General features: G+C 46.1%; 2 protein-coding genes across 2 annotated transcripts in view; both read left to right on the forward strand.

Moving 5' to 3' along the window:
* The first annotated feature begins 230 nt into the window (after nucleotides 1–230).
* Nucleotides 231–27,642, forward strand: part of CENPH (centromere protein H) — a 35,056-nt gene continuing 7,644 nt past the window's right edge. The window contains exons 1-6 of the mRNA XM_040340471.1: nucleotides 231–442; nucleotides 2,620–2,675; nucleotides 13,930–13,984; nucleotides 17,786–17,857; nucleotides 25,063–25,119; nucleotides 25,690–25,753. Coding sequence (XP_040196405.1) covers nucleotides 285–442; nucleotides 2,620–2,675; nucleotides 13,930–13,984; nucleotides 17,786–17,857; nucleotides 25,063–25,119; nucleotides 25,690–25,753 — 462 coding nt within the window. The 5' untranslated portion in view covers nucleotides 231–284. The remainder of the gene's footprint in view (nucleotides 443–2,619; nucleotides 2,676–13,929; nucleotides 13,985–17,785; nucleotides 17,858–25,062; nucleotides 25,120–25,689; nucleotides 25,754–27,642) is intronic.
* Nucleotides 21,921–23,484, forward strand: LOC120929181. The gene is made up of 2 exons (XM_040340461.1): nucleotides 21,921–23,213; nucleotides 23,380–23,484. Exon 1 carries the CDS (start codon nucleotides 22,058–22,060, stop codon nucleotides 23,207–23,209), a length of 1,152 nt encoding a protein of 383 aa, XP_040196395.1. The 5' UTR covers nucleotides 21,921–22,057; the 3' UTR covers nucleotides 23,210–23,213; nucleotides 23,380–23,484.

Below are 27,642 nucleotides of genomic sequence, written 5' to 3' on the forward strand. Positions count from 1 at the left end.
TACAAAGTGCATTTTATACACAACTATATAGATCAGACCAACATGAGGGACAGAGGGACTTTGTGGCAAATCAGGGACAGTTGGGAGCAATGTTCTTGTTAATGTTCATGTTTGTACACTGAGCACTTCAGTAAAGTTTTGTCTTCAGTAGAAATAATCGGCGCGTCACATGACTCTGCATTTCTCACATGACCACAACAGTGCAGGGAAGATATTTGAGCCACACCCCCAGTAGGGGCGGGGAAGGTTTGGATTGGTCTCGGTCGCCGGGCGGGTGATTCGGTATGATGGCGGGGAGAGGCTCGGTAGACGGGCCAGGCGGCGGGGACAATCCGGTGCTGAATAAACTCCGGGAGCAGAGCGCCGTTCTGTACCGGGTGTCGGTGTCCGGTAGCGGTGATTCCACAGCCTCTATTAAGGTGGAGGAGGACATCCTGCGGAGGTGAGTACATACCGGGGGGGAGGGATGTCTGTGTGTTTTGTACGTTGTGTGGAGCATTGCAGACGTCAGTGCCCCGGGCATTGTTTATATCCCAACCCCAGAGACTCACCTACCGCCATGTGTCTGGATGGCAGGACCCTAAACCACAAGGGCCACTCTGGTCTGTGAGGGGCACTGCAGTCTAGAAGGACCCTTCTAATCTGAGGGCCACAAGGGAGGACCTGGCCCCTGAGGGCTGCTGCAATCTATAAAGACCCGTAGGGGTGTTCTGGGACTGGCAACCCATCGATCGCGGACAGGTGACAGGTAAACCGCGATCCTTGCCAGCCCCCAGAAGATGATTAGGAAGGGCAGGGGGGTGGAAATTATTGGGACCAGTCTGTATTTTCCTCCTGCAGCAGCTGAAAGTAGGCTTCTCCCCCTCTACTTCTCATCAACATTCAGCTGCCATAGGAGGAAAATACAGGGGATCAGTACCAATATATGTCACCTCCGCCATCCCTCCTATCCCTTATTTTTCTGCTTCCTGGGTCCCCCCCCCCCCCCCCATTGTTTCAGGATGGAGAGTGGGGAAGAGGCCAGTAAATGTCGCACACTTCTGTATGTTTGCTATGTAAAGGCCGTTCTAATGTGTGAGAGCCGCTGCGGTCCCATGAGGGCCACAATGGATGTTCTGTTCTGTGAGAGCTATTCTCACCCCTGAGGGACCCACTGACCCGGTGTAGCATGCAGATCTGTAGCTCATGAAGATCGGTATCCCTGCCATCAACTGCGCATGTGCCGATTTCAGGCTATTGAAGTTGAGCGCAGAGCAATGGATTCCCAACAGTACACACCAGCGAACCCGGCATTCGGGGCGACGTGGACTTAGGGGAAAGTGGCCAGTCGGCCTCACGTCCTCGCTCCGCCTCCTGGCTCTTTTTTTTAACATCCTCCAATCCACGGGGATGTTAAGGAAAGAGCCTGGATGCCGACCGAAGTTTCACTGGTGTGTACTGTCGGCAGTAGCTCTGCGCTCCATTTCAATTGCCTAAAATCGGCACATGCGCAGTTGATGGCAGGGATACAGATCTTCATGAGCTACAGATATCCATGCTACACCGGCCCGCTGCATTCTGGTCACTGAGGGTCCGTTTAGCCTCTGATGGCGCTTCTGGTCTTTGAAAGTTATTTTGGACCCTGAGGGCCATTCTGACCTCTGAGGGTCATACTGTCCCCTTATACCTGCTGCATTGATATTATTAAGGGTCATTTTGGGCCACCCAGGGCTGTCAAGGCCAGTTTGGCCCTTGAGGGTTGCTATGGTCTGGTCTGTGAGGGTCGTTCTTTAAATTGGCAGCCCAGCGCCCAGAACTGCATGTCTGGGGCGCCAGGCAATAAGAATTGCTCATGCCAAACGAAAAAAGACAGAAAAAAAACAAAGTTGCACTGATGGGGGGGGGGGGGGACTGACAGGTGAGGCTGATAGGCTGCTCTGCTGAGCACTGATGAGGTGGCACTGATAGACGGCACTCCGCGGCGGTAAGGAAAGGGTGACCCATCAAGCCCAGCTGTCAACCCTGCAAGATGGCTGAGGTGGACGGGCAGTGAGAGCAAGCCGTGCCTATCACAGCACTGTCCACCAGAGGGCGCCGGTTCTGACATAGAGGTATATATTCTGCTCCAGCAGGCCACAGAACTACGGCTGTAATCAGCTGCTCCGCACACCTGCGTGCGAGCACCTCGACCACTGCTGTGGTGTAAGCCAGGACGCAGTTTCCTGTTGCCATTACAACCTGGCGCCTGGGTTTTGTCGAGCTTTGGGTTACAGTACGGAGGCACCCTTCCTTCTTCAGGCTGCAGTGGAATCTATATGCCAAATGCTCGTTCCTTCGTGAAATTACCACCAGTCTGTGTGTGATTTCTGTTTCCTAGATAAAATAGTGGTGATAATATCGGGAACAACTCTAATTGGTTCCTGATCATTAGTGGGGACTAATGCAGTAGGTGATGGGGCCCTGATCTGGGAGCTGTCAGAGGGAGAACATTGTTTACGTCCCTCAGTATGAGGGAACAATAACCCTAAACAAAAAAGCTGCACTGGTTGTGTTTTCAGTGTCCTGCAAATTCACTTTTTTGTGGTTTATTCTGATCCTTTTGTGCTTTATTCTATTTGACTTAATTTTGTGCTTTTGCAGGCTGCGGGAACAATTGAAGCAGCAGAAGTTTGATCTCCAGAACAGACTTGGTGCAGGTATAGCCCAACTTTTCTTGTTTTAGTCCCCATTTCTATGTTTCTGTACCTACTCCAACACAGTAGTCTCACACATACAAAGGGACCATTTTTCTTTAGGCTGGATTCACATGACAGGAGAGTGTGACCGGCTCTAAATGGAGCCCGTTCGCAAATCTCCATGGCGGCTGCGGAGTGGAGTCCTGTGCACCATTGGCTTTTTAGGTCGGAATTCAAGCAAAAACCTGGGCCTGAAACGGAGTACAGGGACGCACTGGATCCCTGCTGTGAGCTGCATGCGAATTAAGTGTGAACCCAGCCTTAGTTTGCAGCACTACCATCCAACTATTTTTAAAGTGAATTAGGTCACATTTAGGCCCCTTTCACACAGGGCAGACTGCGGTTGCGATCTGTTTGCTCAGCAGGGGACATGGAAGGTTCGATGTAAACAGGCCGCCTGTCTGTTTACATCTGACTGCCATCTGCTGGACAGAAGGGGAACAGGTCCCCATCCGTCTCTTTTTGGCGAATTGAGTCCGATTTTTTTTTTTGATTTTTTTTTTTTATTATTATTATTTTTATTTATTTTTTCCTCATTTTAGACCGGTATGTATTCTAATACAAATTTTTGGTAATAAAACTCACAATAAGCGTATATTGATTGTTTTGCGCAAAAGGTATAGCGTCAACCAAATATTGGATAGATTTATAGAATTTTTATTATTATAATTTTTTTACTAGCAATGGCAGCCATCTGCGATTTTTTTTTTTTGTTATCAGGGCTGCGACATTATGGCGGACACTTGACACATTTTTACTGTAAAAATGTCAGTGGCAGGGAAGGGGTTAATGCTAGGGGGCGATTATTAATAATACATTTTATTTATAATGCCATTTACATCAAAAGATCTCAAAGTGCTACAAATGTAAAAAAGAAAAATAAGCAATGTATACAATAAAACGAACATCTAAAAGGAACAAAAAGCTTTACTAAAGAAATGTCCTAAGACCTTTTTTAAAACAATCAACAGATTGAGGAGCCCTCAGGGTATCGGGTAGGACATTCCACAGATGCGCGGCAGCTTCACAAAATGCCCTGTCTCCCATTGTCCTGAGTCTAGTTTTTGGTATATGAAGAAAGTTTGATTGAGTGGAGCGGAGGGAACGTGTTGCGTTTTGCAATTTTAGAAGTTCTTTAAGATCGGGAGGGGCATGATCATGGATACATTGATGTGCAAGAAGGGAAACTTTATACTCAATCCTGGCAGAGACAGGAAGCCAGTGAAGTGAATGAAGAATAGTAGTGATGTGCTCATGTTTCCGCACTCTCATCAAGATCCTTTCTGCTGAGTTTTGAAATATTACGAAGGGGTGTATGGGGGTGGGACTGACCTGGAGGTATTGACAGATCGTGATTCCTAGCTAGTAGGATCTAGGGGTGCAATGGATCAAAAAACTCACGGTTCCGATCGTTCCTCGGATCAGATTCACGGATCGGATCGACAAAAAAAATTGCAGCCTCACTGTGCAGCCTCGCCAGGGCGGAGGAAGTCAGAAGGCGGCCAGTAGAGCCAGATTTCCTTTCCCTGCCGCCCCAAGGCCAGGTTCCGCAATGCACCCCCTCCCCACTTAACTTTATTGCTATCACACAGGAGAAAACAATTCCCTGTGTGATGGTGATTGGAGGCGACAGGTTCTCTTTATTGACCCTGTCACCTCCAAAAACAGGAGTCCTAGCACTGTGCTAGAACTCCTGTCACAGCCAAGATGGGTAGAGCACAGCTCACCCCTCTCACTGTGTACATAGGCGGCAGGGACAGGAGACAGACTCAGCAGCCGGGGGGAGGAGGGGATGGGTGATGGAGTCCTAAAGACAGAGCCAGCCGAGAGAATGTGGGGGGGGGGAGGGGAGGACGGACGGCAGCACACATTTTCTGCTAGAAAGCAACTCACCGCCGCCCGTATGTTGAAACTGTCTCCGCTCTGCTCGCGCACAGCCCCGCCTCCTCGTAACCCCACCCTGTGATAGACAGAACACATCCCAGCATTGGACCCGCATTCTGTCTATCACAGCGGGGTTTGGAGGAAGCAGGGCTGTGTGCGAGCAGAGCGGAGACAAGTTTCAATGTGTGTTTCAATGTGTGTTTTACGGCTGTGCAATCCCGCGGCACGCCGCGGATCATGTGTGTGCTGATCTGAAGCCATTGATCCATTCGGATCATGGCTCAATGACGATCCGTTGCACCATTAGTGACGATCTGTCTTTCCTCAGCTCACAGTACAGGGATGTGTGTGTGTGTGTGTGTGTGTATGTGTGTGTGTGTGTATATATATATTTACTCACATACACGTCCCTGTTCTGTCACTCGCGCCCGCGATTGTTGGCGGTCATCTTGACCGCCATGAGCATCGGCACCCCCGCGATGCAGCGTGCGCCTGCTATCCCGCTTAAAGGGACTGACGTACACCTACGGTGGTTCGCAGGATTGTGCCGTATAACGAAGGCGGCTGGTCGGCAAGTGATTACAGGTGTTTGTTTTGCGTGTATTTTATGTGCATTCGCGCACGCGATGCATTTCTAGGAAAAATGTATTTATATTTATGCTCATAAGCGCATATTTGTGCCATGTGCAAGAGGCCAAAAAGTTGAGTTTTTATCTTTTTGCTCCCCTATCTTATTTCTGAACCAGTTTGAGGGTTAAGGGCCAAGCTTGACCTTTTACAAGCAATGTTCACATTTGCATAATACTATAAATGACCAGCCTATATCTCTAGATTTGCAGTCTAGTTTTGACCCCTGGCTTTCTTCTCCGTTCTTCTGTTATCGGCATGAAAACTTTTGACATGTTCAACAACTGTGGAAAAAACAGCCTGAATTTTGTGTTGTGGTGGGTGCTATAAATAGATTAGCAGAGAGCTGGTCTATTAACGGCACAGCTCTGCATTGTTTATTCCTTTTTTTCTGCCTTTGTGGAGAGAGGGTGTGTGCCTTTCCTCCAATCGGCTGTCTTGCAGTGTATGACAAGAATCCCACAGGTGAATCAGGAAGAGAAAATTCAAACATAACATGCACTTTCTAAACAGTATATAAAGATGCAGACTGCACATATACATGGAGAACTTATGTAGGGAGATTTTGTTTCATCCCTGCGTATCATCTGAGGCTCTTCACTTTGTGTATGGAGGGTTTACATCCACTTTAATTATTGTGGCTGGGGGGGCGTGTCCGGATGTGAGCGAGGCAAGACGTGCTCTGGGAGAGCTCCGCAATAATCCTGCTCTTGCATCCGTTTTGAGAGCGATTTAAGCCCGGATTTTGGAGAACAGACCTTTGATCCTGGTGGGGGAACGCCTGGACATGACCAAGGGAGCAGCGAAGCACGGCCATCAGACCCCTAAGAGCCAGAGGCAGACCCGCTCCTCACGTGGCGCGAACGAGGCATCGGCCGCCGCCATCTTGCATCCTCCGGTCGTTGCTGGCAGCGCCAAAAAGCACTCGGGCATCCCTGCTCAGATGGAGGTCCCTGAATTGATAGCCAGAGTGGATGATCCGCAGCCTAACCCTCCGGTCCAGGATTCGACGCAGGAAGCGATTACCCGGCCGATTCTGGAAGCCATCAGTGCCAGCAAAGCAGCGGTCATGGTAAGCATTGACCACCTTGCCACAGAATGCACATTGATAAGGCATGACCTGGACAAAATCAGGGGGAGGCTGACAGAGGCAGAGGGAAGGATCTCTACGGTTGAGGATGAGACGCAGTCCCAGGGGAATCAATTGGCAGAGCTGCAGGCTGTTGTGAGGCAACTGCAAGACCGCGCTGATGACGCCGAAGACAGGCAAAGGAGAAATAATGTCCGCGTGGTGGGACTCCCAGAGGGGGCTGAGGGCCCACAAGCTACTATTTTTGCGGAAAATTTCTTTAAAAATCTCCTGAATCTGGGCGAGAGACCGCCTACGTATGTGGTGGAGAGGGCGCATAGGGTGCCTATGGGAAGAAGACCCCCGGGAGAGTACCCACGTCCATTTCTGGTGAGGTTCCTCAACTACAGGGACAGAGATATGATCCTTACTGCTTCCAGAAAGGCCCAGGACCTGAAGTATGAGAATGCTAGAGTGATGCTGTTCCCTGATTTTTCGGCTGAAACACAGAGGAGACGGCGTTCCTTTAATGATGTTAGAAAGCGACTGAGAGAGAGAAACATACAGTACAGCATGCTGTATCCTAGTAGGCTGCGGGTGCAACACCAAGGTTCTGTGAAATTTTTTGATAACCCACGAGCTGCATGTGAATGGCTGGATAGGAACCCATGAGGAAGATTCCCTGCAAGATGAGTATGACCCTGTTACTAAGCTCTCCAGTGTTTAGGCTGGTTCCACTTTTCCTGCAAATTTCCGTTTCAGTTTTTATTAATTTGTGGTTTCTCCGGTGGAGGGGCTTAGTTGCCTGTAGGTTGGGCCCGTTGGCTCTCTAGAGGGTCTTTTTCTTTACCAAGATTGCATCAAAGTGCTGTACAGAGATTCTTCCTGATACATGAAGATGGGCGGTATGTTTGTTTTTCTTCACTTTTACTTGCATGACAGAGATGATTTTTACTAGCCTTTCTGGACATGCTGCTAGTGCTATTACAAGGCTATCCTGGAAGTGACACGGGGAAGACAAGTACTTGGGAAGACTACTAACTCCCTGCTGTTAATATCAATGTGGGTCATATGTGCCCTATCAGGCTGACGCCGCTAGATGGCGATGGAGTACTGTTCTCTTCTTCATAAGGAACTAAGTCCTGGCTATTTGGCTCCACATTGCAGAGGTTTTGGCGGAGCTCTCTAGGACTTTGGTTGATTTTTTTTTTGTTTTCTTGCTTGACTTTTTGGTTGTTTTTACTGCTGGACAAGTGACTGTTCGGAGGACCCTTCGAAAACATCTACATTTTTTGGGTGTTTACATAGTTTTGGGGTAAAGCTGCATACCGGATGAAGGGGAATTTTTTTGAAGCCTTTTTGCTTCATGGGTTGTTTTTCTTCTTTTTATTTTTTATGTTTGTAGTGATCTGGTATAATGGCAGGGGGGAGGGAAGTTTGGGTGGGGGGGTGTTCTCAGCTAATTCTTGCTACTCAGTTCTCGATCCCCGCACATCAAGGGCCTCTCCTTGGGGTGTGGTATATTATTGTCTATTAAATTTCTGGGCGTGTCTCAGAAACACCTGGGGATTATTTAACAAAAGTGACTATGGCTAATGTGATTAAAGTGGTATCCTGGAACATCCGAGGATTGAACAGTAAATTTAAAAGAGCCTCAATGTTCCAGTATCTGAAGTCAGTCAAGCCGCATGTGGTCCTCCTGCAGGAAACTCACCTGGAGGGTAGTAGAATTTTGGCCCTGCGCAAGCATTGGATTCAAAAGGCATTTCATGCCACATATTCCACGTTTGCCAGGGGAGTGTCCATTCTGATCAGTAGATCGCTTTCGTGCACGGTTCATCAGGTGATAACTGATCCGGGGGGACGATATGCGGCAGTAGTTTTGGATATGGGCAATCGTAAACTGTTGCTAGTAACTGTGTATGTACCACCTCCCTTCAATGTACAACTGTTGTATGATTTATATGTTAAGTTGGCACCGCATGCTCATTTGCCGCTCCTGATTATGGGGGATTTTAATGCCACCTTGGCAGGGATGGATTCCTCAAACCCAGGGCGGGGAGGGTCCCAGGATCTCTTGGCATGGGTTTCCATGGCAGGTTTAACGGAGATATGGTGTGCTCAATACCCAAGCACAGTATGTTATTCTCATTTATCGCAGACACACCGCTCCTCGGCCAGAATTGACTTTGCATTTGGGAACCAGGCACTGATGACATATGTGAAAGGAGCAGAATACTTGGCGGGAGGCTTGTCGGATCACAATCCGCTTGCTCTCTCCTTGCTCTTTCCGGCAGTCGGGGGGGGGGAGGAGTTGGAGGCTATCCCCGGGTTGGTTACAAGAAGAACAGGTCTCTTCACACCTGCTCGAGTCGGTTGGCAATTACTGGGACCTGAATGTAGACTCAGCAGACCCCCCAGTGGTCTGGGATGCATTTAAGGCAGTAATTCGGGGTGAAGCTATCTCGGCTATAAAAAGGGTGAGAGTAGACCAAAATGCTGAAGTTCTGGGGTTGCAGGAAAAGGAACGGGAATGCGCGTCACTCCACGCCACTGACAGGACGGATGACACATATACTGCATTACTGGAAGCTAGACGCAGACTTTCCCTACATTACAATGACCTTGCACATACTGAAGCTAACCACAGGTCAAATTCGTTATTCGCGGAGGGAGACAAAAACGGTAAACTACTGGCTAGGTTGGTAGCAGACCACAACCACATTGAACATATCTCAGTTATAAAGGGGTCGGCGGGTGACCTGGTTAGGGAGCCAGCTGCAGTGTTGAAGGAGTTTCAAACATATTTTTCTACCCTCTATGCTCCTATCCCGTCGTATGACCATGAGGAGCTGAGAGATGTACTAGGGGGACTGACTCTCCCCCAACTTACTGTTGAGGAAAGCCTGACTCTAGACGCAAAAATCACTAAAAAAGAAGTGGAGGCGGCGATCTTTGATTTTCCACCTAATAAAGCACCGGGTCCGGATGGATTCCCGGCGGACTTCTACAAGTTGTATGCGGAGCAATTGGCTCCCAGGCTGGTGACACTGTTTACCTGTTGCTTGGAACATAAAACGCTTCCTCGAGTCGATGCTCGAGGCATACATTATCCTACTACCTAAGCCAGGTAAAAATCTGCTGGAATGCTCGTCGTATAGACCTATTGCCCTTCTTAACATGGACCTCAAAATTCTGACAGGTTCTAGCAAAGAGACTTGCCCTAGTCATATCATCACTAGTAGATGTGGATCAGACGGGCTTTATGCCGGGTAAGTCCACTGACACAAACCTGAGAAGACTTTTCACACACCTGCAGCTTCCCAATTTAGATGAGTCCTGTAGAATAATAGTTTCCATAGATATAGAAAAGGCCTTTGACTCGGTGGACTGGCATTTCATGCACACAGTCCTCGAGGCAATGGGCTTTGGCCAGGGGTTTAGGCAGTGGATCAAATTGCTCTATAGTAAACCTAGGACGGCTATTCGCATGGGAGGGTCAATTTCCGAATTTTTCACGATAGGGAGAGGGACGAGGCAGGGTTGCCCCCTGTCACCCTTTTTATTTGCCCTTATGATGGAACCACTGGCTGTGGCATTGAGAGGATCGGAAGAAGTGAAGGCCATCAGGGTGGGAAGTATAGATGAGGGCTTGGCATTGTATGCTGATGACCTTCTTTTGTTTTTGAGGGACCCCGTGGAGTCATTGAACACTGCGTTGGATATAATGGATAGATTTACTAAGTTTTCGGGTTTGAAGGTCAACTGGGGGAAGTCATCTATACTCCCGTTAGAGGAGGGAGCTAGAGCAAAAGCGAATCCTAATCTGCCTCTTCAATGGGTCACACAGATAACCTATCTGGGAGTGAAGGTTACGGCGAGTGTGATGGACTACATGTCCCTCAACTTACTACCACTTTTGACTTTCTTTAAGCAAAAAGCATTGGTTTGGCAAAAACTTCCGCTATCATTAATTGGTAGAATCAACCTCTTGAAAATGAAAATTCTCCCGGTTATTCTATATTTTCTGAGGAACGCTCCGGTATGGATACCGAAGTCCTTCTTTCGGAAACTGGATAGTCTTACAAGCTCGTTTCTATGGGCTCCTAAAATGCCTAGGGTGGGGTTGAAGGTCCTACAAGAGCCGTTGGGTCAGGGGGGACTGGCGCTTCCTGACTGGCGCAAGTACTACTTGGCTGGTCAGTTGGTGTTTGTTCATAGGTGGCTGAGCTCAGACGAGGGGGATTCAGCCACAGTGCTTGAGGCTGCCCATCTCGGATCGTATGAGTCCCTGCGATTGGCCATCCATAGAGGTACAGGTAGGGACCTTCCCCTTACACAGTCCATGGTAGCTACGATCAAAGCTTGGGAGGAGGTACAGAAACTCGCCTCTCCGAGCTACACAGGAATTTCTCCCTCAACACCGTTGTGGATGAACCCCAAACTACATCATTTTTACAAACTAGAAGGTGCACCCGGATGGGCGGCTAGGGGGGTTAAATTACTCAGGGATGTTACTAGAGATGGTGAACTGTTAACTTTTGATCAGCTGAAGGCCAAACATGACCTTCCGAACACTCAGTTTTTTCGCTATCTAAGCCTGAGACACGCTTTTCAGTCTCAGTTTGGATCGCAGAAAGTGGAATCTTTCCCCTCCAGGTTGGAGGACTTACTTATGACGGAGGAGCTCCCCAAGACCTTGTCAGTGACCTATAAAGAGCTCTTTAAGGCCAGCCCCAAAGCGTTACTCAAGTGCAGGGAGAAATGGGGAGCAGAGGTGTCGGGAGTTCAGGGAGAAGATTGGGATGAAATGTGGGACCGTCCATTTAAATATCTAGTGGCAGCGAGAGACAGACTAATACAGTTTAAATTTTTACATAGAGTATACTATACTCCGGCTAGGTTGGCTTCAATTTACCCATCGGTGCCTGCTGAATGCTGGAGGTGTACGTTTTCTCCTGCTGACGCACAACATGTGTTCTGGACGTGCCCCCAGATCCAACAGTTCTGGACTGGGGTCACGACTTGTATTGCAGAAGTGCTGGGGGTGCCAATCCCACGGGAAATTAATGTTTGTTTGCTGGGTTTGGTGGAGGAGGTGGTACCGTCCAGAGCCCATAGAACATTATTGAATATCTTGTTGTTTTATGGAAAGAAGGCCATTTTGCTCAAATGGAAAAGTACAGGGGCTCCGGAGGTTGCCTTTTGGAAGGGTTTGGTGAACGCTATGATGCCTTACTATAAAGCAACGTACCTATCCCGGGGATGTGTTGGTAAATTTGAAAAGGTGTGGAGGGCATGGTATGAATCGGTCCACACGGTTGGGTAAAGAGGAAGGAGGCTGATATATGATAAACTAGATATATAGGTGGGTAATGCTCCTGTTCCAGGTGTTTCGGAGTAGCTGTTGGGGGACTATTGTTACTACAGGTGTCCTGATTTAAGGATGGTCAGGGATGGGAACTGAGTAGGGGGGGTGGGGGTGAGGGTTTGTTTTGAATATGCCATCTGCGATGGCACAGGGTTTGTGTTCCCGGTCATGTTGGCCGAAAGTTAAGCTTGGCGGTGTGCCAAGGAATGTTGTTTTCTTGTCTATAAACAAAACTTCTAATAATTTTTTTTTTTTATAAATTCTGTTTATTGTGGCTGGTGCTTTTGCATTGAAGTCAGTGGGATGCAGCATGCCATTATCGGCACCTTTTTATTTTTTCTATCAGCAAAACTGGCAAATTATTTTCAGCGGCTGATATATTGGTGCCTCCCTAGAAGATATATCTTCTGCTTAAAGTGGAACTACACTGAATCTGCACACCACAAACCAAAAATGCTATTTGATTAATGTTACGGTAAAAAATAGTCCTGCTAGCTGCATTTTTGCGGCGGTGTATACACCGCTCTACAGTGCCCCCGCTCAATGAAATCAATGGCCAGCGCTGGAAAAGCACCACTGCAGTGGCGCTCTGCGGCCTGTTTTCACCCTTTTTTGGCCACTAGTGAGGGTTAAAAGTGCTCCGCTAGTGGCCGAATAGTGCCACAAAAAACTACGGTAAACCGCCACTAAAAATGGCGGCGCTTTACCACCGACGCCTCCGCGCTGGCAGTGTGAAAGCAGCCTAACTAAAGAAATGTAAAAAAAAATAAAAGTTTATAACAAGAAAATCTACTTATCTACTTTTTTTGCTATCAGTAGAAGGATTAAAAAATTGGCAATGTTGATTGAGAGAGTGAGGTTCCACTTTAGGTGTTTTATTTGTATTGTATGCTGCACTTTAATTACCAAGATCTGTGACTGGTTTACTTTAAACTCAGATGTGGTTTCTTCTCAAATCTGGTAAAAGCACCCAGTTAGTGTCTTGTAAGTGTTCTGCCCTTCTGTAGATGAAATGCTATAATATTTTGAGTGGCAGGAACAACCTCTGTTTTCTGTTGTATTAATCCTAAAGTGACCTATTACTACTAATGGCAATACCTGCAGAAAGATGAGGCTTTATACTGTTCCAGCAGTCAGTGAAAAGCTGCCACAATGCTGCTCCCAGCCCCTCAATTATGTGACTCTTCTGAGTATGTGAACTCCGGCTTACTCCACTATACATCACTAAAGCACATATAAGCCAGTAGGGCAGTGGTTCTCAACCTGGGGGTCGGGACCCCCTTGGGGGGTCAAATAAAGATTTTCCAGGGGTCACCGAATCCTGGGCTGTTCCTGAAGCCTGCGCTGCTCTCCCAGCCTGTCTGGAGGAGACCCCATCTCCTGATTACGGCATAGGTGTCACTGCTACAAGACGCCACAAAGTCGGAGACACAGTAACACTACCTGTGATTATAGTTGCCATTAAAAGTCCCCACTACAGTTCTCAGATCAGCAGATGACCTTGATCAAGAGCACCCAAGTTGGCTGATCAGAACTGCCCCCAGCACTGCCACTTATCCCACCCCACCCACCACCAAGGAGTAAGAGAAGGAAGAAAAATAGAGAATACATGGAAGGGGAGAGAAAGAACTAGAAAAACGGCTAGAGAGAGGGATGGGGGGAAAAAAACAAGAAATTAGGATACTGAGAGATAAAAGGGAAAGAAAGGAGAACAAATAGAAAGAGTGGTACATCCTAAAATGTACCATAAGGGGTTTTAATACTGTACAAGTGGAAGGGACCCAGGGAGTTCTTAAAGGGGTCGTAAAGGTATGTTTTTTTATTTTCTGAATAGGTTCCTTTAAAAAAAGTTAAGTGAACCAACAATGCACTAGCTTAAAGGAACCTATTTAGAAAATAAAAAATAAACCTTTACAACCCCTTTAATGTCCGTGGGTTAGGGGCGCAAAATACTTGTCTTGCCTTGGATGATGACAACCCACGTTACGAAAATAATTTTACTGTTGGGGGTCCCCAAAACTTGGGAAATTTTATCAAGGGGTCTCGGCACTAGAAAAGTTGAGAACCACTGCAGTAGGGGGATCTTCTGTGTGCAATGGTATTTAACTCATTCAGCCAGTTAAATGCTTGTTGCATTTCAAGACATAAGCTGCAGGTTTGCCATTTCTTTCTGCAGTCATTGTCATTGTAGTGACAGGGTGACTTTAGTAAAACAACCATTACCTATGAATTCCCTGATTCCTTATCTCTAACATTCACTGCAGGTGAAATATCTGTCGATGAAGTGGAGTACATCACTGTGGAGAATCTAAAGGAGGCGTAAGTGTTTGTTTTTTTGCCCATCCAAGCATCTGCATCATACATCCTTGTCTAATTCTAAGAAGAGACACCCTGCCATCATTGTAAAGTCTAAAATAAGCAAGCTGTTGTTACTTGCATCACGTTTCCCTCTGCACCTATTATGTCATAAGACAAAAACAGAACATTCCATAGCTCAACTGACCAACCAGTCTGCTGACCAACCAAATTAACCTGTTCAACAGTCTGTTAAAATAGGGGGTTTAGTTAACACGCATTTGCAAATGTTGCAAGGCCTCTTCACGGCACCCTGTGTATGCTTCAAGACCTAAACGCTACTGAATTTATGAGCGTCTTCAAAGTGGGAGCACATGCATTCAATGCATAGATAAGGGTCAGGTGGGAGTGATATGACCCGCTCCAGTACACAGTCATCTTGGCTTTATCCTTCATGGGAGAAGTGAACTCTGTTTCCTGTCAATCACTGGAGGCGTCCTTCGCCCGTACATCTTTTCACTTTGTCTGCTTCCTTCTGCTTCTATGTTCATTACCACTTCCCAGCATGCCTTTGCAGAATACAAGACTCCTTCTGTCCAGTCAGTAGTGCTAGAAAAGCTTGCTGAAAACAATTATTTAATTTATGCATATGCAATGCACCCACTCTAACCATACATTCACAGCAGACAGACCACTTGGTTGCATTATGCAGTCAGAAAACAATCAGTTACACTTCTGACACAACTCGCAGGTTCTCGCCTACAGCGTGCCGACGCTTGAAGCCAGCTCGGATACAAATCAAAGATTCTCTGTCACTGTTCTGTAGGTGATGGATCCAGGGGAGACATCAGGAGTCTTAACAGACCTCTGTCAGCGTAAAGAGAACCTGTCAGGCCTCGTACACACGACCGAACATGTCTGCTGAAACTGGTCCGCGGACCAGTTTCCGCGTGACATGTTCGGTCGTCTGTACGGCCGACCGGACAATTTTCCGGCGGATCGGACAGGTTTCCAGCGGACAAATGTTTCTTAGCATGCTAAGAAACATGTCTGCTGGAAGCCTGTCCGTCGGACATGTTCGGTCGTCTGTACAACTCACCGGACATGTCCGCTCGGCCTAAAGCCCTCGCATGCGTCAAAGTGATTCGACGCATGCGTGAAAGCATTGACCTTCCAGAGTCGCGCACGTCTCCGCGGCGACGGCGCGGCCACATCACCGCTTTCGCTGTCTGCGGGAAATTTGGTCTGATGGTGTGTACAGCCATCAGACCAAAATCCGCCAGCGGACATGTCCGATGAAAACGGTCCGCGGACCGTTTTCATCGGACATGTCCCGTCGTGTGTACGAGGCCTTATAGTAAAAGAAATGTATCCTGTCCCAATTTTCAACCTCTTCCTCTCCTTTCTTACACAACCTGTCTTAAAGCGGTAGTACATTTTAGAAAAATTAAATAAAATTCACCCTTCTAGGCAATGCTTAAAACAAAGCCCTCCAGCAGTGCGCTGTCGCCGCTGGTGGCTTTTATCTTCACTCGGTCTTCCTTCCAGGATCGTGGACTCCAGCAGTCTGTCGTCACTTCTGCACGTGTGCACAGGATTCACTGTTTAACACACAGACGGTATACCATGCTGTTCTTCCAGTGTGCATGCGCCGGTGATATCACAAGCTGATGCTCCATGGATATTTGTTTTACCTACAGGTAAGCTTTTATTATAAGCTTGATTGTAGGTAAAAAAGGCAGACACAACTTTACTATCACTTTAACATTGTGAATGCGAAGTAGAGATGCCGCATACCTTCCTGCCTATGCAACCCACCTTCATACCCTCTACTCCTGCACATACTGCCTGCTGTCATGACCCCTGCACTCTTCTCATGCATATAATGCTTTCTGTCCTAATCTTCACTCTTCTTCCCTACACATACTTCACAGTATCATACCAGTCACACTCCCCTCCTGCTCATACTGCCCACCTTCATACTCCCTGCTCTGCACTCCAGTACATACTACCTGCTGTCATACTCTCTACACTCTTTTCTCTTGTGCGCAATCACAGAACACTTTTAATTTTAATACTTGTGAAGCAATAAAATAAAAATTGAGTCACCTCCAGGCGACAGACCTTTTTAGAGGTAGGTCGTCAATTGCAGCATGTACAGTATTTTACCCGTCTCAAGAGTTTATTTTTTTTATAGTGTAAAGAATGCTTTTTTGCCTAGTTTGTTTTAAAGGCTAAGTTCACCTTAAAGCGGAGTTCCACCCACATACAGTAAAACCTTGGATTGCGAGCATAATTGGTTCCGGAAGCATGCTTGTAATCCAAAGCACTTGTATATCAAAGCAAATTTTCCCATTAGAAATAATGATTCGTTCTACAACCATTTATTCACAAGTCCTTCAGCATATTATAGTCCATATAAAAAGATTATAGCAATGTGATCATAAATATCCATCCACAAGGGGATTGGGATCAAAATCCAGCAGGAGCTATAGAGTATAAAAGAGAAGAGAGGTGCCTCCTAAGTGTAGCAATATGGTTACATTTAATGAAGGTACAACATTTAGCAACTCGCATGGTTCATAATTAAAACAAGCACATCTAAATATGCAGGCATCCGGGGTAAAGCTGTCCACATAGACCATCCTCCTCACCGCTATCAGTCTGCAATCGTGACCGGGAAGACTACCCTGTAGTAGAGCGATCTGAAAGCGAGGCTTCAGCCGCTCGTGGAAGGCACGACATCAATGGTGGTGCGGGGGATGGTCTATGTGGACAGTTTTATCACGGTTGTCTGCATACTTAGATGTGGCAGTTTTAATCATCAACCATGTGAGTTGCTGAATGTTGTACCTTCATTAAATGTAACTGTATTGCGCCTCTCTTCTCTTTTATACTCAGTTGTGACATGACGCTACTTGTATATCAAGTCAAACCAAGTTACTCTCAAATCAAGGTTTTACTGTATTTGATTTTTTTTTGTTTAAAAAAAAAAACTTTTACTATTGCAGAATGTATATTAAACAATTGTTACTCTTGTCATTATCGCTGCATTTCTTATTTTTTTATTAAAAATGATCTTAGATTCAGCCTTCTCATGCATTCCCATCTTACTTGTGGGCAGGCAAAGTCAACAAGCATATTTTTCCAGGATAGGGCGCTGCTGTATGCCCAGCATACACGCCCATTCTTGCGCATGTGCAGTAAAAGCGCGTAGTAGTGTAGGTAACTACACAGGTTGCCATCACAATGGGCGGCGTTGTCGGCCAAATACCACGATTCTAGCCCTCGGCGCTGCCCACTGACTCCTGAGAAATGATGGCGCACATCTCCCAGGAGCAGTAGCAAGCAGAGGTGCTGAGGAAAATGATGTCAGGCGCCGCGGTGAGAAATTAGAAGGGACCACATAGAAATGGGCATGAAATGATAAGAAAAAATAATTGGTCCAAATGTCGTTGGTTAGGTTATTTGCTGCACAGTAATGTAAAGTTATTTTTATGGGCGGAACTACGTTTTAAGTAAAAAAAAAAAAACTTTGTGTGTATATTTTTTTTTTTTCAACACACAGGGGCCTTCAAAGTATTACACCCATGATCGGTGGCTTTACGGGTGCAATGTCAGGCTCCCATCAGTTCTCTGGCGGTACCTCCCCATACAGTCTTTGTTAGAAATCTGGAGAAAGATAAAAATGATCTACCAAGAGTACTGATTTGTGCACTCGTAGTCCACTGAGAACTACCATCCATCTGTTGTGGTATATTCCAGGCTTTTGTATTAATGGGAAGTGTTTTCCCTAAAATCTAACTATTAATGTTTCTTTGACAGAGTTAGACAGTTGGTTCTGGGAATTGAAAATAACAAAGTTTCATATTACAACAAGTCACTGTTGTTGCAAAGGTAAGACCAGCTCCTCTATTCATATTTACTGCTCTCCACTTTAAGACCAGGCTTTTTCTGATTGATTTGATTTCTTTATTTTTACTTTTTTTTTTTTTTTTTTTTTTTTTAAATATCTGTATATTTTGCTAGCACCCTTAAACATATGTATACTTCTTTAGCATAGGCCCTAAAGAATAACATGGGTCTTACAATTCGTCACACGGTATTTGTGCAGCAGTTTTTTAAATGCAACTTATTTGGGGAAAAATACACTTTCTCTCAAGCGTCTTCCAGGACAGCCCATGAGACCTAGGGCTCCTCCTACCAGGACAGGAAACACGTTAACCCCCACCAGATAAAAGGGCGGTCCTCCAGGCCCCATGCCAGTATTAGTGTTTCCTCCGGATGGGGGGTAACATGTTTCAGGAACCTGGTCCCCTAGGTCTCATGGGCAGGGGCTCTAATGACCGTTCAAAGGGGTATGTATATATTTTGACTAACCTCCTTGCCATTAGCAGTTTTTCCATGGGGAAGTTTTTGCTGCTGCCCTTGCTTCTTTGTGCCTGGAGAGGGCCAGGACCGGGATGGCGTCGGGTCCCTTGCGCTGTTCGCAGCACAGGCTGTATGTTGGTGAGAGTGTTTCCCGCACACAGCATGGCTGATTCGTGCTGGGAAACGTGGAGTTCACTAGCGCTGGTAGGGGCGGAGCCTCTGCGCTTCAAGCTGGCTATAGGAAGATCCGGCGAGGGTCACTTCCGGGTCGCATGACGTCATCCTCGGGCGCCGGAGACATGGTTCCTGTCTCCATAAAACGGCGCGAAACGGGGGCTAATGGCTGCTGGTGATTTCTGGTAAAGACAGCACAGGCTGTAGGACTACCAGACGGACGGCATGGACAATCCTGCGATAATCGCTCAGGCAACGGATGCAGTCCCCAACACCAGCACCTCTCAGGTAAGCTGCAAGTGTTTTTTATGGTCACTTTTTCTTGCTATCCTGGTGAAGGTTTTTACCCCCCCCTCCCAATCATAGGATTAGGTGTTAGGGGACACATTTTCTTCTCCTGCACGTGGTGATGGAGTATTTTTTTGTGGCTTGGGTTACTTATGGGGTCATTTAATTTGTGTCTTTCAGGCCAAGACTCAGGACAAAGCCCAATCACAGCCACATAAGAGAAAATGTGCGGTGTGCGGTAACAAACTGAGTTCCACTTGGGGAAAACCAGTTTGCCGCACTTGTATAGATGGTTTAGTGAAGGATGACCCAGTGACCTCATGTCAAAAAATGTTGACTTCGGTCAGGGATGAGCTTGCTTCTACCTTTGGCTCATTTAGGGAGTTGATTGACAAAATGCAGGTTCCCCAACAGGGTACATCTTCAAAAAGAAAGGCTTCAGTGGTTAGCACCCCGCAGGTGAGCGTAGAGAGTGAAGACTCTGAGGCTGAAGCCAAATCTACCCATTCTTCTCAGGAAGACTCAGGGTCAGATACAGAGCCCAAGGATAGAGTATCCTCTAAAGGCTCAAGGTTCAAATTGTCTCTGGAAGATGTGGATAATTTGTTAAAAGCCATCTATACCACCCTTGAAATGGAGGAGGAGGAGGTACAAATGTCTAAGCATGACCTTATGTACAAAGGTTTGCACAAAAAGAAAAGTAAAAACTTTCCAGTGCACGATTCCCTCCTTAATACGATCAAACTGGAGTGGGAGAGTCCAGAGAGAAAACCTTTCTTTTCCGGTAACCTAAAAAGAAGGTTTCCATTTGATGAGGATGCAGCGCTACCGTGGAATAAGAACCCAAAGTTAGATGCTCCTCTTTCAAAAGTTTCAAAAAATTCGGACCTGGCGTTTGATGACATGGGTACGCTAAAGGATCCTATGGACAAAAAATGTGATGTCCTTCTTCATAGAGCTTGGGATTCAGCTATGGGGAATCTCAAACCAGCTCTGGCCTCTACTTGTGTAGCCAGAAATCTGGAGGAATGGCTTACACAAATCCAAACACATCTTTTAGCGGGTACTTCTAGGGAAGAGATTTTAAAATCCTTTCCTCTCCTTTTTAGTGCTGTGGGTTTTCTGGCAGATTCATCTGCGGAATCAGTAAGAATGACAGCCAGAACTTCAGCTTTAGTGAACTCAGCCAGAAGAAGCATTTGGCTTAAAACATGGTCTGGGGATGCAGCATCTAAATTACGATTATGTGGGCTTCCCCTAAACGGGGATCCATCTTTTTGGCCCAGGTTTGCAGGAGGCACTGGAACGTACGGCCGATAGGAAAAAGGCCTTTCCAGAAAAGAAAAAGCAGATGGGAAGAAAGTTTTTTCGTGGCCAAAATAAAGGCTTGCCATGGCAACAAGGTCCTAAAGAAAAGGACAATAGGCCCAAAAAACATTGGTCCGGGTACAAAGGCAAAGGGAGAGGAGGTGTGTTGTTTAACACACCTCAGCAGCCCGCCAAGCCACAATGACCAACATCTGCCAGTGGGGGGAAGACTGAGGGCCTTTCTCCCACAATGGGCAACCGTCACCTCAAGTCCCTTCATTCTGGATCTGGTGGCAAATGGATACAGGCTAGAGTTTTCCTGTCGGCCACCAGAACGACTCTTGATCACATCTCCTCCCAAAGATCGGGAGAAAGCAAGAGCTCTGGGTCTCCAAGTAGGAGAGTTGTTAGACCAGAAGGTCCTGATTCCGGTTCCTCGGTCAGATCAGAACAAAGGGTTTTATTCCCACATTTTTGTCATCAGAAAGCCGTCAGGAAAGTATCGGCTTATTCTGAATCTTCGGTCTCTAAATCAATCGATCCGATACAAACACTTCAGGATGGAGACAGTCTTCTCTATCATGAATCTGCTTTACCTAAACTGTTTTATGGCCACGTTGGACCTCAGGGATGCTTACCTACATGTCCCGATCCATCCGGCTTTCCAGAGATTCCTGAGAATAGCAGTAAAGATGGGATCGGAAATCAGGCACTTCCAGTTTCAGGCCCTCCCCTTCGGTCTGTCCTCTTCCCCTCGTATCTTCACAAAGGTATTGGGGGAAGCGCTGGCGCCACTAAGATTAAAGGCGATAACTATCATCCCTTACCTGGACGATCTATTAATAGTGGCAGAGTCCCGCCAGAAATTACTAGCAGATCTTCAGACTGTACTCGACTTCCTTCAATCCCTGGGCTGGTTGATAAACAGGGAAAAGTCTTCCCTAGATCCAGCCCAGAAGGTGAAGTACCTGGGTTACGACTTTTGCTCAGTAGTCCAAAAAGTTTTTCTCCCAGAAGAGAAGGTCTCCAAGATGGTGCAAGCAGTGTCAGCCTTACAGACCAATCAGTTGGTTTCACTGAGGGAAATTTCAAGGACGGTAGGTCTCATGACCTCGTGTTTCCCTGCGGTACCATGGGCAAGGTTCCATCAGAGACCATTGCAGAGATTCCTTCTGGAAAATTGGGACGGGGACGCCAGGTCCCTAGAGTCAAAAGTTTGGTTACCGACCAAGGTAAAGAGAAGTTTGTGGTGGTGGAGGAAAAATCTGCACCTAACAAAAGGCCTGCCTTGGTCCATCTCGATATCCAAGAGGATCACGACGGACGCAAGTGCCTGGGGGTGGGGAGCCCACCTCAAAGACCAGGTCGCACAGGGGAAATGGTCCTTGAAGGAAGCAAGAGCCTCATCGAACCAGAGGGAGCTGCTAGCGGTGCAAAGAGCCCTGCAAGCTTTTCAATCGGAGGTCAGGGGTCACAATCTCCAGATCCTGTCAGACAACATTGCGACAGTGGCGTACCTCAACAAACAAGGAGGCACGAGGAGTCGAATTCTTCAAGGAATCGCACAAAACATTTTGTCTTGGGCAGAAGTAAATCTAGGCTCAATTTCAGCAGTGCACCTGAAGGGGACGCAAAACAGTTTGGCAGACTACCTCAGTCGCCACAGGGTGGAGCGAGACAATTGGTCACTTCATCCAGAAGTCTTTTTGGAGATCACCAACAAATGGGGTTGTCCCGAAGCGGATCTGTTCGCAAATCAGGACAACCGCAAAACAGAGGAGTTCTTTTCTCTAAACCCAGAGGATCGATCACTGGGATAGATGCCCTGGCGAATCCGTGGCCCTTCAACCTCTGCTACGCATTTCCGCCAATCAGACTCATTCCGGAAGTGCTCCGGAAGTTTCTCCTAGAAGAAACAGATCTTATTCTGATCGCCCCCTTCTGGCCCAAGAGGCCATGGTTTTCCCTGCTACAGTCTCTGGTCTCGGAGCCTCCACTGAGACTTCAGAACAGAGAGGACTTGCTGTCGCAGGGTCCAGTGTCACACCCACAGGTGGTTTCATTAAGCTTGACAGCTTGGTATCTGAAGAGAAGATACTGAAGGCTCAGGGGTTTTCTGACAAGGTGATTAGAACCTTGGTAAATTGCAGAAAACCAGTCACTAGAGCCATCTATTCCAAGGTTTGGAAAAAGTTTAATTCATGGTTGTCTGAAAACCAAAGATCAACGCATGATGTTCCTTCTATTTTGGAATTTTTTCAAGAGGGTGTCGACAAGGGTCTTTCAGTTAGTACCTTAAAGGTACAGGCGGCAGCTATCAGCGTTTTCCTCCAGTTTTCTCTTTTGGAAAATCCCATGGTAGCTAGATTCTTTAAATCCATTTCAAGGGCCAGGCCAGTAGTGGTAAGAAGTTGTCCAACTTGGGACCTGTCCCTGGTACTTCAAACTCTGGTAGAGTTTCCCTTTGAGCCTTTGGAGGATATTTCTGTTAAATTACTTACCTTAAAAACTATTTTTTTAGTAGCTATTACCTCAGCTCGTAGAGTAAGCGAGTTACAGGCCTTATCAGTAAGGGAGCCTTTCCTCACGATTTTTGAGGATCGAGTTGTATTGAAAACTGATCCAGGTTTTTTGCCTAAGGTAGCTAGTACATTTCACAGATCACAAGACATTGTACTGCCATCCTTTTGTAGTTCACCACAGGGTGATCAGGAAAAGAAATTTAGTTTTTTAGATGTAAGAAGAACCCTTCTTGCATATTTGGAGGTCACCAAGGTCTTCAGGAAGACAGACGCTTTATTTGTCCTTTTTTCAGGTACACACAAAGGTAAAGGTGCATCTAAAGCCACATTGGCTAGATGGATTAAGCAGGCCATCTCAGAATCCTATAAAATCAGAGAAGTTCCTACACCTTTTGTTACAGCACATTCAACAAGAGCTTTGGCTGCATCTTGGGCTGAGAGGGCTGGTGCTTCACCAGAACAAATCTGTAAAGCTGCCACATGGTCCAGTTATTCGACCTTTATTAAACATTATCGCCTGGATCTGCTATCCGCTCAAGAACAGGCGTTTGGTCGAAAGGTCCTTCAGGCAGTTGTCCCACCCTAGACTGGTAAGTTCTGGCTCATCGTCTCATGGGCTGTCCTGGAAGACGCTTGAGAGAAAAGCTGAGTTAGGCTTACCGGTAACTCCTTTTCTGAGAGTCTTCCAGGACAGCCGGATTCCCACCCGGTTTTGTTGTATGGAAGTTATGTGTTATTAATGCATATGTTTTTCAGGGTAGTCCTACGGTTCTCGAGAAGACTGGCATGGGGCCTGGAGGACCGCCCTTTTATCTGGTGGGGGTTAACGTGTTTCCTGTCCTGGTAGGAGGAGCCCTAGGTCTCATGGGCTGTCCTGGAAGACTCTCAGAAAAGGAGTTACCGGTAAGCCTAACTCAGCTTTTTTAATAAATGTTAATGCATACAAACTCATTATAATATACTATATATTTTTTGTTTTTGTAAAATATTGTGTTGCGCCGAGTAAATGGATACCTAACATGTCCACTTTTAAAATTGTGCACGTTCGTGGAATGGCACCTATAGAATTGATAAATCTCTATTGGCAACGCTTTTAAAAGCCTTTACAGGTTACCAGTTTAGAGCTACACAGGAAATCTGGTGCTAGAATTATTGCTTTCGCTGTGACGTTTGCGGAAATACCTTGCATGTGCGGCACGATCGTCATTTACCTGTGTAAGTGTTTTACATAATATGTATGGCTGGCTCAGGCCTGGTCTCCCCTTACATTGAATGTACAGTAAAACCTTGGATTGCGAGCATAATTTGTTCCGGAAACATGCTTGTAATTCAAAGCACTTGTATATCAAAGCAAATTTCCCCCTTAAGAAATAATGGAAACTCGGATGATTCGTTCCACCACCATTTTTTATTCATAAGTCCTTCAGTTTATAGCCCATATAAAAAGATAGGTTGTGTAACCATAAAATGTCCATCCACAAGGGGATTAAAAGCAAAATCAATCAGGAGCTACAGAGTATTAAAGAGAGGAGAGGCGCCTCTAAGTGTAGCAATATGTTGTACCTTCATTTAATGTAACCATATTACTACACTTGGAGGCGCCTCGCTTCTTTGATACCCAGTTGTGACATGACACTACTTGTATATCAAGTCAAAATGTGTTTCGAAATTTTGCTTGTCTTGCAAAACACTCTTTGCTGGAATTGCAAAATCATGGTAGATCAAAAGTAACTTAAAGTGGAGTTCCACCCATTTTTTTATGTTTGTCTGTGCTGCATGCTCTAATCTCATAGTGTTCAGAATGGACAATTTTTATTTAATTTGTTGCTTGTAAATACCTTTATTTTGTAGTCCTTCATTACTTCCTCCTCCTTATTTGCCTAGGCCATTTGCAAGGGTTTCTGGGATAGGCATCATGTTAACCAGTAGTCCTTGCAAACCTGACTGAAACCTATTACATTGCTTGTGCACTGAGCATGTGCGAGATATGCAAAGCTGAAATCCAGGACGTCATACAGTCTGGCTTCATGATGCCCACACTTAAGATGGCCACGGTCTATTTCTAGATTATAAACTATCTAAATGCTCTAACAACCTAACAAAACATACCTTAGTTTACAGACTAACTTTACTAGAATACATTAAGCTTGTGTATTACAGGGGTATTTATATTTAAAAAGTGAAATTGTGGGTGGAACTCCTCTTTAAAGGGGGGGGGGGGAACTCTGAAGTTCTGGTGTACTTTGAGTTTAGAATTCTGTACATTGGGCAGGTGCTACTTTTTGTTGTATTGGTTGAAATGGAGCATTTGTGTGTTGGCTCTCTTGTATTTAAAAGCTGTTTTATTAATATTTAATAATTCTATATTCCTGTATATCAAATCTGAAATAATTTCACATAGAATTGCATTGATGATTTTTCTTTTTGTATGCATACAAGAATGCAGGTATTCTACAACATTCAGAAAACGTTACCGGAGAAAAATGCAGATTCGGAGTAAGTTCCTGGTTAATTTAGTGCACATACGGCAGTTTTTAATAAAATTTCACACATTTAATTAAATTATAGCTTTTGTGAATTCAAAACAAATAACTTTTCAGCACGGTTCTTTAAATCATGAAAAAAAGAAAGCAAACTGCTGTCAAGTGTAGCATGTACACAAATCTAGAGGTGCCCTCGCATGTGTCCAGCAGCTTCCAAGCACTGCTGTTGCCCTTGGTTGTCAAGCCATTCTAAGTGGTAAATCTTCACTTCTTGAAATTGTCAAAGCCTGTCCACTGCTTTCTGCGTTTCTCTCATTTCTATTGGCCAGTGAGGGTGCTAGTGATCGAAAGGCATGTTCCTGACTTGTACAGAACTTCATGTGCTGTGGATAATGGGAGTCAGGACATCAGTACTGTCTGATATATAATCTGACTGCATGGGAATGGTGCTGGACCAAAGCTGCAATGGGCAAGCAAACGTTGTAGATAATGGCTATAAGTGGCAAAAGCAAGTTTAAATTTTTTTTTCTGTGTTAAACATTCCTAAGAATGTCAGTGATTGGATGTTTTGATTTTATTTCAGGGTTTTAACAAATATCGCGAATCACAGTTTGAATGTTGCTTCTCTGACACTTAAGGAACAAAAGGTAAGTGTACTCCAGTTTGATCTACATGAGGCTTAGGAAGTGGACATTTATTTACCCCCCCCCCCCCCCCAGCTCTGTGTGGGGATAATCAAATCAGGAATATTGCTAATTGCTTTCAGGACAGCACCCGAGAGATCATGGCTACTCCCACAACAGGAAACGCCTCATCATCCAAAGCTTCAATGAAATTTCCTAGAGGTTTTTTTTTTTTTTTGTGTTTCCTCCAGCCAGAGCCATGATTGCTCAGGGCTATCCTGGGAGACAACTGGTTCTCGTGGGCTGGGTTCTGGTGGCCGGGGAGAGCCCTTGACTACGTCCTGTGCAGTGCACAGGGAGAGGCGGAACTTCCGGGTCGGGTGAGCTGTGTAATTTCTGGCCACAGAGGGCAGGGTTACCTGGTGCCTTTTTTAAACTTCTGGGTCTTCAGCCATGTGTTATTTTTCCTATGGGTAATCATACCCCCACCCCCCCTCCTCCTGGGAGGTAGTTTTTCCCTGGTGAATGTGGCAGTGCAGCGGCTAGAGGGGTTAGCACTTCTGCCCAGTAGTAGGGGACTCCACAAGGGTTGGTTGTGGGGCTTGCTTGCGCACAGGGAAGTAAGAGGTCCTTTCCCAGTGCACCTGGGTGTTTTTTAGATTTGTGCCTGATGTGTTGGCAGCATTTTGGCATGGTTTCGATTGTGCGTTTTTTTTTTTGTTTGTTTGTTCTTCTGTTTGTCCATGCTAAAAGCTCTGTTCAACCAGTAAAGAGAAGGTGTCTTGTTTTGCAAAGAAGTTAAGCAAATCCTGGACAAAGCCTCTTTGTGCAGATTGTATCTCTTATTTAGTCAAGGAGGAGTCTCCATACATTTGTGGTGGACTGGTTACAACCATTAAGGAAGAGCTCCAGGCCACCTTTTCAAGCTTTCAGGTCAAACCTGAGAGAAGAGCCAGGAGCCTGTGGGGAACCCAGGGCTCCACGGCCGTTATTGGAGTCTCAGGGGGATTCTCTGATACAGGTGGGAGGTCCGACCTCCCAGGATACTTCTCAAGAGGGGACAGATTTTGAGGAAGAGGAAAATGAGGCAGATGATGCCTCCAAGTAGGTAAGGGGACTCCTGAAAGTAATCCACGCTACCTGGGGGATAGGGAAGGTCTAGGAGACTCCAAAGGCCACACTTTTCTGGTCCATTCAATAATCGCTGACATGATTAAAAAAGAATGACTGGAGCCGGATACAAACCATTATTTTTTTTCTTGCCCACAAAAGAAGCTTCCTGTTTGATTGAAAATCCTGACACCATCTGCAACAAGGTCCTAAAACTAGATTCCGCTTTCTCTGGGTTTCAAAGTCAACCGACCTTTCTTTTGAAGATATGGGCACGCTAAAGGAGCCCATGCAATACGAGGATGGACCTACTCAAGAGCCTGGCAATCGGTTATGATCAATCTGAAGATGCCGTACTGTCACCTTTCGTTGAGACCTGCTGATACAAGGTCCTCTAACTCTAAGCCAAGCTAACTCACAGCTTGGCTTCTGAAGAGCAGCTTTTGAGGAAGAAGGGGTTTTCCGATGGGTTGGTTGCTATCCCCCTATCTAGCAGAAAGAGTGTTACCAGAGAAATTTATTCCAAAGTCTAGAAAGTTTTTCAACTCCTGGTGCACTATGTTCGGCAGGTGTGTTATTTTTCTTTTAAGGATATTTCTTCGATTATGGAATTCCTGCAAGAAGGAGCGGATAAGGGCTTAGCCATCGGTACCCTCAAAGTTCAGGTTGCCACGCTGGGAGTATTTCTAGAAAAATCTGGAACCCTTAGTGATCAGATTCTTCAAGGCCCTCACCCGATCCAGACCGGTAGTGATCAGAGGCTGTCCAAAGTGGCACTTATTAGTTGTTCTACAGGCCCTGAC

Source organism: Rana temporaria, chromosome 1 (genome assembly GCF_905171775.1).
Source record: "Rana temporaria chromosome 1, aRanTem1.1, whole genome shotgun sequence".
Taxonomy (NCBI): domain Eukaryota; kingdom Metazoa; phylum Chordata; class Amphibia; order Anura; family Ranidae; genus Rana; species Rana temporaria.